Consider the following 13,299-nt stretch of genomic DNA (forward strand, 5'->3'; position numbering starts at 1 on the left):
AACTGTAGTCTGGCTTTTTTATGGCGGTTTTGGAGCAGTGGCTTCTTTCTTGCTGAGCGGCCTTTCAGGTTATGTCGATATAGGACTTGTTTTACTGTGGATATAGATACTTTTGCACCTGTTTCCTCCAGCATTTTCACAAGGTCCTTTGCCGTTGTTCTGGGATTGATTTGCATTTTTCGCACCAAAGTACATTCATCTCTAGGAGACAGAACGCATCTCCTTCCTGAGCGGTATGACGGCTGGTGGTCCCATGGTGTTTATACTTGCGTACTATTGTTTGTACAGATGAACGTGGTACCTTCAGACATTTGGAAATTGCTCCCAAGGATGAACCAGACTTGTGGAAGTCTACAATTTTTTTCTGAGGTCTTGGCTGATTTCTTTAGATTTTCCCATGATGTCTAGCAAAGAGGCACTGATTTTGAAGGTAGGCCTTGAAATACATCCACAGGTACACCTCCAATTAACTCAGATGATGTCAATTAGCTTATCAGAAGCTTCTAATGCTATGACATCATTTTCTGGAATTTTCCAAGCTTGTTTAAAGGCACAGTCAACTTAGTTTATGTAAACTTCTGACCCACTGGAATTGTGATACAATGAATTCTAAGTTAAATTATCTGTCTGTTAATTAACAATTGTTGGAAAAATTACTTGCGTCATGCACAAAGTAGATGTCCTAACCGACTTGACAAAACTAGTTTGTTAACAAGAAATGTGGGTGAAAAACGAGTTTTAATGACTCCAACCTAAGTGTATGTCAACTTACGACTTCAACTGTACAGTGTATGTTTTGTATCAACAAGACACAACCATAGTAAAATGTTTGACAGATAATCTATGACAAATCAACACTATTCCTTTTTAGGTTGTAAAATGGGACTTTCTAGAGGGCTTTTTTACTATTATTATTATTTCAATGTTGTTATTATTGAAGGACAGTAGTTGCCATATTATTATTGTTACTACGTATTGTTTGTTTTAGTTCATTTTCATTTGGACACTCTTGAAAATGACATTGTGCATCTACAGATTTTCATCTAAATAAATGTCAAATATCATTACCTATTATCCCTAGCAATAGCAACAGGTGCTTTCCCATTGAGTGGCAACAGCTTTCCTCGCCATGCACTTCATAGGGACAGTAAATCTATCGGAGGATCTTTCCGACACCTTAAAAATACCCTCGTCTGGGGTATCGGATGGCCGATTTGGGGATCGGGTGACAGGGGGACCCTCGTAGCTTTCATAAGCAACCCTGTCTCTTGTTGGGATGCTAATAGGCTAGTAGCTATGCAAATAGCTGACTGGTACAGTGTTGGATTGCGGCTGTCACATGATGTGACGAACCTTTTAGCTAAAGTTCAGCAGACTGGTATAGCTGGCGAAGGATTGCCAGACCTATTTGGAAATGCATACTTCACTGCCTGGGAACCCAAAGCCTACTGGTTGCCTCATGTTTTCAGTGGAGTATAGGATGGCTAACATTGAGCATAAACTATGTACAAATACTAGAACTGTATATAAATACATGTGCAATTAAGCTGCTCTTACTTTCCATAGCTATGTGTCAGGCTAGTATCTGTGTCAGTGCAGCACCCAGCACTAAGCAGGAACAAACTGGATCAAACTGGATTTCAATTGAGAGATGGGTATAATGCTAGTGGTGTTAAACTGCATTTCGTTAAATATTGAACTGTGAGAACTAGGCCATTGGAAGATACAATGGCCTAAGCCATTGGAAGTACAAAAAAAAAAAAATACATGAAATGAAATGTATGCATTCACTACTGTAAGTCGCTCTGGATAAGAGCGTCTGCTAAATGACTAAAATGTAAATATAAGATACGTACTTAGGTTATCAGTTGAGATTTCTCTGGGGTCAAATTGTAACCCCTGGGCTAGGATATCCCCTACTGGCCCCTCCTCTACTTCTCTGTCCCCTCTCTACTTCTGTTTTTCATCCTTCTGTGCTAGTCTTTATCAGATCGCCCCTTTTAAAATAACTACAATTACACATTTTCCATCAATTGATTCAGATGATTAATCTGCACTTCACTGTGCTACATTTTCCACATGTCAACTTAGATGGCCGGTATATAAGCCGGTTTTGAGCCATGAATAAGGGCTTTGCTTTACATATCAGCCTCTCACCGGTTTGGAAAATACCAGTTTGCCAGTGGCACTGCTATGCAAACTCCACATGTGCATGTTTAACATTGAACCTGCCTGCATTTCTACAAACCGGCCCCAGATCTCATTGAGAGTAGACTACACTGGGTTTCCTAGGATACTACATAGAGCAATCGCATCATCAGAGATACACTAGGAGACTGTGAAGAAATGTTTGCCCACTGTCTGTGCACGGTTTAGACACTGATCCTGTCTAGCAACCAGGATGGATGCTTCATCATTACAAAGGCTCCTATCAATTCATCCTCATGTCTCAAATCAGAAGCACAAGCCCCCAGTTGGCTCTGGGATTCAACACCAGCTAGCTTTCAGTTACTGTCCCAATGCTCTTAACTGCTAGGCTCCCTGCCACATCACGTAGGCACTCATATGTTCTCTTCTAGATACAGGCTACATGCACATGCTGGTTGTTGTATGAAGTTGCCATGGTTCACTGACTTGTGACGTAACCCATTATCTTTCTTAGAAAGAAATCCATTGAAAGCGGGTTGGGATGTGTGGGTGTGTGTGTGAGGGGTTGGGTGAGGAATGTAACGGTGTGGTGTGAGTGTCAGACACTCTGGGGAGGTTATTGTTGGCCAACAGGGAGCCTCTTCCATCAGTTGGATCCAACAAGTTTGCTTGGATTTAAAGTGGGAAAACCCTATAAGCTGGCTCAGACCTGTTCTGTCCTCACCCACTCTAACCTATAGGATACCCCTAAAATGGTCCCCATCTGCAGAAAAAGAGAGAGAGGATATAAATTCTTATTCAAACAGGTGTCATTGGCTCAGGAGCAGCCAATAGGACAAGAGGGTCAGAGACTTGGCTCAAATGTTATTGGCTGCTGAACCGGCCTATAGGTTAGGAGGGGGGTTCGGAAATGTATAGGAAGAGATGAGACTGCAATGGCACTAGTCAAGAAGACGCTAGTTTCCTGCCATGTTTGACTTCCAAGTCTGTCATTGACCCTTCACTCTCAAAAGGCCCATCTGTAGATGTGACGGCCATTTTCTGCTATTATAAGTAGGCTATCAGCTGGTGTTTTGGTGTTGACTAATGACTAATGACTATTTACACTGAACAAAAATATAAACGCATCATGGAAAGTGTTGGTCCCATGTTTCATGAGCTGAAATAAAATATCCTTGAAATTTGTCATATGCACAAAAGCTTATTTCTCTCAAATTTTGTGCACAAATTTGTTTACATCCCTGTTAGTGAGCATTTCTCCTTTGCCAAGATAATCCATCCACCTGACAGGTGTGGCATATCAAGAAGCTGATTAAACAGCATGATCATTACACACGTGCACAATGCCACAGATGTCTCACACATGCATGTTGGCATGCTGACTGCAGGAATGTCCACCAGAGCTGTTGCCAGAGTATTCAATGTTAATTTCTCTACCATAAGCCACCTCCAACGTCATTTCAGAGAATTTGGCAGTATGTCCAACCGGCCTCACAATCGCAGACCACGTCTATCCACGCCAGCCCATCACATCAGCGTGTATGGCATCATGTTGGTGAGTGGTTTGCTGATGTCAACACTGTGAACAGAGTGCCCCATGGTGGCGGTGGGGTTATAGTATGGGCAGACATAAGCTACGGACAACAAACACAATTGCATTTTATCGATGGGAATTTGAATGCACAGAGATACGGTGACGAGAATCCGAGGTCCATTGTCATGCCATTCATCTGCCACCATCATCTCATGTTTCAGCATGATAATGCACAGACCCATGTATCCAAGATCTGTACACAATTCATGAAAGCTGAATTGCATACACACAAGACGTCCCTCATTGAGCATGTTTGGGATGCTCTGGCTCGATGGGTATGGCGGCGTGTTCCAATTCCCGCCAATATCCAACAACTTTGCACAGCCATTGAAGAGGAGTAGGACAACATTCCACAGGCCACAATCAACAGCCTGATCAACTCTATGCGAAGGAGATGTGTCGCACTGCATGAGGCAAATGGTGGTCACACCAGATACTGACTGGTTTTCTGATCCACTCCCCAACCTTTTTTTAAAGGTATCTGTGACCAACATAGATTAGGGCCTAATTTATTTCAATTAACTGATTTCCTTATATGAACTGTGACTCAGTAAAATCGTTGAAATTGTTGCATGTTGCGTTTTTATATTTTTGTTCAGTGTAAGAGGAAGTCGCCATGTTCCTGCTGCCATGGTGATTTAACCCCATTGACCTTGTTTATGGCCATAATATCAACGTGAAGAGCTGACACTGGTCAACCACAGTACAACTACAGGTCAAGGTCATTGGTACCTCTGAACATAATGAATCTGGATGATCATATGAGTATATCACTGTGCTCTCGCCAGCTGTTCCATTTCATTACTCTAGAATTATGCTAGAAATGCATTGAAAACAGGTTTACTGGTTGAGAAGGAAAGCTGCCTACCAACCATATTGCTCATTCACAATTGGCTACAGTTCCAGCATGTTACCCCATTGCCCCTTTGGCAAAAATGTCATAATCTCTGAAGCGTGATGGGTTTATGGTAGCCTTCCCTTAACACCTTGGTCTATGGTGGAATGTACCGTCTGTAACTTGGGTTATGAGAGTGTACACCAATAGGGGCTCAAGTAGGTAACCGGCCCAAGCTTTTTAGGTTTGGTACACTGCAGGTTCTATTCTCCAAATATTCTAAGAATGGACCATGAAGCAGGCTATGGTTTATCGTCCTTATTAAAGCAGTGTGGAAGAGGCCTGGCGGACGCAGAGGAGAAGGGGGAGGGGGCTGGAACACTGACCTCCAATCAGGAGAACGTATACTCCAGTAAGATCCTCCTATTGGACATGGAGTCACCTGGACTGGAACCCAAATTGAATATTTCTCCGTTTCAACCAATGTTTGAGAAACCATTCTTTAAACAACCTGGTCAATAGGGCACTATGGTAAAAATGTGTTGTTGAATTAAAATAAAGATCATTTATTTGTCTCCAAAATGGTGGAGGGTTGCCAGCCTGGCCAAGTTGTTTGGTAGTTTTCCATCACCTCTGAGAGGATTAAGTCTCCTCAACAAAGCCACTTGTTATTCCTTAAGTAAGGTAGTGGGTAAGCAGGATTTCCGTTTGCAACAATTCGTGACAGCACACATTATTTTAATAGGCTTGCCAGACTGTTTAACACGGCGTAAGTATAGGGAAACATTTCTCGGCTTGCTTCCACTAGCAATACGTAAACGTTGTGAAATGCTGTTGTGAGGTGCGCTTGGTACCTTGATCCGGAAGGGGGATTTCATAGACTATGTACGTCGGTTGTATTAGCGGAGGTGAGGGAAGAAACGCAAACATGCAACAAAAAATCTCACATACACACTCATTCAGAATTCTTCAAGATAGAGGCCAGGTCATGTGATATGGTAAGCTTTTGAAGTTGAATGAACTTCGGCCCATTTCGGTTCCTGACAAACTGAAACCTAAATCCTCTGTTTTGAACTTGGTGCGGTGTTAGGCCTTTACACCCCGGGCAGCTAAACCAGTGGTATGTTTTCCCCTCTCAGCCCTAGACAGTGACATACTCACACCCCCCTTACCGTTAGACTACTGGAGCTACTGCACGTACCCAAAAACACAGTCCAAATATTTTCTCAATGGCCCATTTAACCACAATTCAGTCTTGTGTGTATTAGTGAGTCTATTGTTTATTTCAAAAGTGTCTAACTGTATTTACAACCCATGATTAGACAGTATTAGCTGTTTATTGGCACAATTGCCAACTTCCTTGTACTGTACCCCGTGGTTATGAGAAAATGGCACTGGTGATTGAGGTTTGGCTTCCTTATGAAGGCTATGTAACCCTTTCCGTGGCAATATGGTCCCGTGTGGTCCCGTGTGGCTCAGTTGGTAGAGCATGGTGTTTGCAACGCCAGGGTTGTGGGTTTGATTCCCACGGGGGACCAGTATGGAAAGAAAAAAAATGTATGAAATGTATGCATTCACTACTGTAAGTCGCTCTGGATAAGAGCGTCTGCTAAATGAATAAAATGTAAATGTAATATTTAGGCCTTTTTGCAGCAATTGTATACACTATGTTAATCACACACATGCTTCTGTAGGCTACATGATGTTTAGGGTAGTAAGGCCCTCAGCAGGTTAAAGTATTTTTCAGGATATGTACATGTTAAGCAATCTCCACATTAAGAAGTTCCCGTTCTTGTTGCATCATTTCTGTCATGTGTAACTATTGGCCCAGGCCCCGCCAGAGCTATACCAGAGGAGGGCACACACGGCCCTTCAACTGTCGCTTCAATAATTCCCAGAGACAAGCTTTAACAAAACTGACTGGAGCATTAGGTGGCTATTGTTCCAGAGACAAAAGGACATTCTGTCCCCTAAAAAAACACTGGGGTGCAGAGAAAGGGGAGGAAAAAAAAGTGTGCCTTCATATGTAATATTGCATTACTCTCACCCCACAGTGGCTAACCTAACTGTTTTTTTGTTGTTTGTTTTTGCATTTCAGCTCCCAAGAGGAAGACAGCAGACCCATATCTCCTTTCTACATAAGGTAGGTCCTGGACTTGTTTTTGTCCTGAGAAAAGAGGCCGACAGCATGTTATTATGGAGATGTGGGGTCATAGGGCCTATCCGCTGCATTTCATGCCATCTCAATGCATTAACATAGGAAACAATAGGCCCACCAGAAAGAGGAGGGGAGGGAGGGGGCATTGCTGTGCACATGCAAGCTGTCGTTGTTATGATGGCGGCAGTGTGAGCACGTGGTCTCTGGTCCAACAATACTTCCCGTAAAGCTGTAAAAACCAAAACATTTCCCTGATTTGTATAGTAGTGAGAAGAAAGGGATCTCTGTCAACCTTGAGGTTGAGACTGGCACCTTTGTTTACTGTTATCATGCTGGTCATTTTGGATATTGATCTCTCCAACGGGCCTACACACTGCACTCCTGAAATTGTACAATTTAACATCTCAAATTAGATCAATTGTCATACAGTACATCCCATTGTTTCATACATCTGGATATTGATCCATCACTGTATTCACAAAGTATCTGAAGAAATGGGTACATAACTTCACAAATATATCATATAACTATATCATATAACAGAACATTTCGTGTTACTACATCTATAGTGCGGAACCAGATTCCCAACATAGTTTGGCAATCCACTCAATTGTCACGCCTCCACTTGATGGAAATATTCACCAAAACATATACCCATCATGAACTGCTTTGACACCCTGTTATACAGTGACATCAGACCAACATGGTTCTTAATGGAACCGGATCGTTCTGGTTTGACACCTTGCCATACAGTGACATCAGACGAACAAGGTTCTTAGTGGAATTTCTGGTTGAACCGGATCATTCTGCTCTGACACCTGATCTATGAGTCACCCTCCAGTCAGGCACCCCCCCATGACATTTTATGGCATCACTTCCTGTTAACTTCCTGTTTGGCTGATACTGTAAACTCTAGTCACGTCAACTTTACCGCCTTCACCAGGTACTTTGAGGCACATTGAATGCAAGTGTACCTGCTGAACTCTATAGTAAGTTCATATGCCTTGGCACAGACCCTCATTCGGCCGTTTCTCCTTTGAAATGTACCCTAAACAGGTTTCATCCTTCACATATACCTAGTTATGTGTTCAAGATCGTGACCAGTAGCATACATCTGATATTTTCACAATGATTTCGATCGATGGTGATGGATCAGAGGCCATAATGTATATGATGATGAAGGATGCCAAACAGGGGTGGACTGGCTATCTGGCATTACAGGCAAATGCCAGATGGGCTGGTCCATTTTTAGCCCAGTGGGCCTGTCTGACTCAGTGGGCCTGTCTGGTTATTTTTGCGCAAAATTATAATTGTCTGGCTAATAACGGGGCCCTCGAGGGACAAATGAGCTGGTGTGGGGTAGGGTTGGGCAGTATCCAGATTTTCATACTGTTTCTGTACCATACCGGGTACGCACAAAACAATTTAGGCAACAGGGATGTGACGCTCGTCGTATTGAGTAGACCAAGGTGCAGCGTGGTAAGTGCTCATGTTCAATTTATTTATATAAACTCAGAACACTAAATCAAAATAACAAACAACGGAAAAACGAACGTCACGTTCTGCATGCTATACTGAGCTGTACAAAAACAAGATCCCACAATCCAGGTGGGAAAAACCCTACTTAAGAATGATCTCCAATTAGAGACAACGAGGACCAGCTGCCTCTAATTGGAGATCCTCCCAAACAAACCCAACATAGAAATGCAAAACTTGAACCTGAACATAGAAATACGAAACATAGAAAAACACCCCCTGTCACGCCCTGACCTACTCTACCATAGAAAATAACGTCTTACTATGGTCAGGACGTGACAAGGGATCTTGAACTAGGAGGGGATTGAATGACTCTGCTGTAACCAAGAAGCTTGATCTTGACATCTAGCAAGTTAGCAAACCAAATGCATAGCTGGAGCCCTGAGCTGGATATAATTTATTTGACACATCTTAGGTTTCTATAGTTATACTCAACTTACCATTCATTATAAGCAGTGGTATAGCACAGCCAGTATTTCCAAATGCTCCGGTATGCGGTATAAACGGTATATCGCCAATGCCTAGTGTGGGGGCCTCGAGGATAAAAATGGGCCGGTATGTGGGCCTCAAGTAAAAATATGGGCCGGTGTGTTAGAAATGCTAAGGACGATTTCTGTTCCGAGTCCACCCCTGATGCCAAAGACCTTGACACTACAGAGAGAAACATTACCACAGTGACTGATGTTTACCACTACACAGCCTGTGCTAGACTGCCTATGTGCTAGCCTGCACAGTACTTCTCTCTCTTCCTCACGCAACCTTAAGTGAGTCATGCTTTCTAAGTAAGTCCAGCGTCTACTAGTTCCCCGTCACACACACCATGGGCACCACAGGAGAGCTTAATCCTTTCCCAGTCAGAAATAGAGCTCACCTTTCAACCATGTTTCCTTTCTATGTTGATCAAATCCTGGCTAATCAGTGACTGTGGTGTAATACCGGATTAGTTGAACGGACGTTCATTTCCTTTTGAATCCCTGGATGTTGGGCACACACACACACACACACACACACTGAGTTGGATGTGTAGGTTCTCATTTAATGTTTGGTCTGTTTCAAGCCCCCTGTAGAGTGACTCTGGGAGTTTTTCCTCTACGTTTACTGCCTTCTAGAATTCCATAACACACATTTTTGTTCACTTCCCTTGACTTTGACACCCAGAATGTTTTCTAGGACTCACTGTTCCAGCTTGTGTGTGTGTGTGTGTGTGTGTGTGTGTGTGTGTGTGTGTGTGTGTGTGTGTGTGTGTGTGTGTGTGTGTGTGTGTCTTTGTGTGTGTGTGTGTGTCAATGCATATGTGTGTGTGTCAATGTGTGTACGTTTGTGTGTGTGCGTCAATGTTTGTATGTGTGGCTCCACAGAGATGCCTGTTGTCTGGTAGCCCACCACTTGGACTGTTAGCTTAACATGGGTCACCCATTCCTTCTAGAACATCACATTCACTCTCTGACCCATAGACTATAAACATAACACTGCAAATGCTCCTTTAAAGGTGCACTATGCAGAAATCACTCTGCCATTTCCTGGTTGCTAAAATTCTAATAGTTCGCTTAACTTCAGTTTATGTGACAAAACAAGGAAGTACAATCTAAACCACTGTGAAATATTTATATTTTACTAGGCAGATCAGTTAAGAACAAATTCTTATTTTCAATGACAGCCTAGGAACAGTGGGTTAACTGCCTTGTTCAGGGGCAGATTGACAGATTTTTACCTTGTCAGCTCGGGGATTCGATCTTGCAACCTTTTGGTTACTAGTCCAACGCTCTAACCACTAGGCTATCTGCCGCCCCGCTGTGAAATATATTTTCCATAACCAAAAATATTGTACTTTCAGCTGATGTACAAACCCAAAATTAAAACACGCAAAAACTCAACTTAAGCATGGGAAGCATAGAAATAGCGCACATAGAAGACATCTACCGCTTCTTAGACTTGCTTTCAATGATAATTATATATTACAGCTTTAATGGACTGTTAGCACTTCTAGCGCCTCTGACCCACTCCTATAACATTTTTAGCATAGCGTTCTCACTCACTTGTTAGCTAGAGTAAAAGTAACCTGGATTACAGACAGTTGGGGAACGTCCCAAATGTCACCCTACTCCATATATAGTGCACTACTTTTGACAAGGGCACTATAAAGGGAATCGGGTACAATTTGGGATGCAACCTTATAGCCTCTCTGTGACCCATGCCTCGCTACCCCATCGTATAGCCAGGTCATCTCCATAAAGAAATGATGGAGCGCTCTGCCATGGAAGTAGATCCCCAGTAGGACATTTGTTGTGGTGCTTTGGTCTGTCACCATGGCTACAGTATTGGAGCACAAATAGGTCTCCAATGATCGTAACCATGTTGATTATCTGACTCCAATTCCACCCTGTGGTTTGCTTTGAGTTATAATGATACCTACCCCAGGCCTAGTTATAATGATAGCTACTATTTCTATGTCTTGTTGTTGTTGGCTTGCCAGCGGATGGAAAAACTTTAAATGGACCTAAATGAATCATTACTTATCTAACATGAAATAAGTGTTTGATGATATCATAATGCTCTCAGTCCTGGATTTGGATCTCTCTCTTGTCTCTGTTTTAAGATGGAGGTTCTGGATCCTGAGTCAGTCTCTTATTTTGTTGACCGTGAAGAGAACCGTGTGTGCTCCTCTTGTGGTAAGGGAAGGTCATGGCCAGGGGCTGACTGTTTGACAGTTCACGACCCACAGGGCATATTCATTGCACACCAGGGCTGCATCCGAAATGGCACCCTATTCCCTATATAGTGCACTACTTTTGACCAGAGCCCTATGGGTCTTGGTCAAAAGTAGTGCACTAAATAGGGAAAAGGTTTCCATTTGAGACGCAGCCAAAGCCGCACCTCATTCCAGACTTGTTACATGTACGTGTCTAGAGTGGGCGGAAGGTTCTAATAGCTAAACTCAGTGGTACATATAATCCCTTTCCAGACAGTGATGTCATATCCTGGAATGGATTGGTAGCCTACTGGTACTTACCCCCCTTTTGCCCGCTGCTGTGCCCGGACAGAGGCTACTTGGCATGGGGTTGGCATTCCCAGTCTCCTGGTTGTTACACTAGACTATAGACTCCACATTGGGAGGTTTAGGTTGCATGTAAACAGGCTAACGACTGCTGCCCTTGTTGCAGGATAAATATGGCACTGTCCAAAAGACACAACAGGAGACAGAATAGAATATAACTTTATTGTCCATCTTTCTAAGGAAGCGTTTGCATTATGAATAGGGTTAAATATTATTACCATATGTTCGATAAATACTAAGTCCTAAGGATTCACCGCATCCCAAGGTAACTAGGCTATCCAAATGATGTCTCCCTCTAATGGAGACCTTGACTTTATTCATTAAGGTTCCTTCCCTTGTCTTAAACATATCCCATGTTCACTTCTTGGCCCAGAAATTACCATTGAAGGTGAGCATTTGCCCACTGAAGTCGGTTAAGATGCCGAACTGCAGTCAGGTCAAGACCCTGGTGAGGACGACGAACACTCACATGAGCCTCCCTGAGATGGTTTCTGATAGTTTGAGCAGAAATTCTTTGGTTGTGCAAACCCACAGTTTCATCAGCTGTCCGGGTGGCTGGTCTCAGACGAGACCGCAGGTGAAGAAGCCAGATGTGGAGGTCCTGGGCTGGCATGGTTACACGTGGTCTGCGTTTATGAGGCTGGTTGGACATACTGCCAAATTCTCTAAAACGCTAAAACAACGTTGGACGCGGCTTATGGTAGAGAAATTAACATTCAATTCTCTGGCAACAGCCCTGCTGGACATTCTTGCCAATTGGCACACTCCCTCAAAACTTTAAACATCTGTTGTGTGACACAACTACACATTTTAGAGTGGCCTTTTATTGTCCCCAGCACAAGGTGCACCTGTGTGATGATCATTCTGTTTAATCAGCTTTTTGGTATGCCACACCTGTCAGGTGGATGGATTATCTTGGCAAAGGAGAAGTGCTCACTAACAGGGATGTAAAGAAATTTGTGCACAAAATTTGAGAAAAATAAACTTTTTGTGCGTATGGGAGATTTCTGGGATCTTTTATTTCGACTTGTGAAACATGAAACTAACACTTTGCGTTTATATTTTGGTACAGTTTATTTTGGTGTCAAAATGACCCATAGTACCTCGTGACATAATAAGTTATTTCTGGTTGTATAAGCACTTTGTGACATCTGTTCATGTAAAAAGGGCTTTATAAATACATTTGATTCATTCATTTTAACCTTTCAAAATATTACGGTGTCCAACATCTTGGTGACACATTATGGGCCATAACACCTTGGTGACACATTAAGACATGTTAGTTATTTTAACCCCTAGCATTTGGTACCAGATGTATATTTGGCTTTTCAACACTGACAGTGTCATCCATTTTAGTCAATTATTTTCGGGACATTGTGACATTTACCGTTAACCCAGTTTAAAATAAAACCTTTGGCTAGAACTGAACGAGAATAGAACATGCCAGACTAAAAAATGTGTTGATTGTACACATTTTGAAAAGTCATCAGAATTACCTTGCGATAATCAGATAAGCGATAAGCAATAAGCTTGGCTTCAATTAATCTCTTGTTTGATGTGATGCGACTGTTCATTGTTTTATGCTCTGTTTACACACTAGCACTGTACACACACTCTTTTCACCTATGTTCTATAATCACTTTATTAATCCCATATAATTACTCTTATCTCTCCTCCATCAGCTCTCTCATTTGTCCATCCTCACCTTGGCCACACACACACACACACACACACACACAAAGCCATGCTATCACTGTCAACACTGATGCTGATGCATGAGCTGTAAGGAGAATATTGTGTATTGTTGGGTGCTCAGTACCCCCACACACAAGCTGAAGGAAGGAAGTCATGCTTTTGTGTATTTCTGTGAATTCCCCTGGTCTTTCCTGGTAATGTTGGAGCTCAAATAGCCTCCTATTGAAATGGATTGAGGAGTGTATTCTAGATTTGTATTAATAAGATGTAATGTTGAT

The 13,299-nt window shown here is 42.6% G+C and overlaps 1 protein-coding gene across 5 annotated transcripts in view; it reads left to right on the top strand.

Annotated features, from left to right (window-relative positions):
• Window positions 1-13,299, top strand: part of LOC106602341 (protein FAM13A) — a 77,768-nt gene that overhangs the window by 38,139 nt on the left and 26,330 nt on the right. For all 5 annotated transcript variants that reach the window (XM_045722811.1, XM_045722814.1, XM_045722813.1 and 2 more), the window contains exon 9: window positions 6,676-6,720. In XM_045722811.1, coding sequence (XP_045578767.1) covers window positions 6,676-6,720 — 45 coding nt within the window. The remainder of the gene's footprint in view (window positions 1-6,675; window positions 6,721-13,299) is intronic.

The sequence above is a fragment of the Salmo salar genome, chromosome ssa08 (genome assembly GCF_905237065.1).
Source record: "Salmo salar chromosome ssa08, Ssal_v3.1, whole genome shotgun sequence".
NCBI lineage: Eukaryota > Metazoa > Chordata > Actinopteri > Salmoniformes > Salmonidae > Salmo > Salmo salar.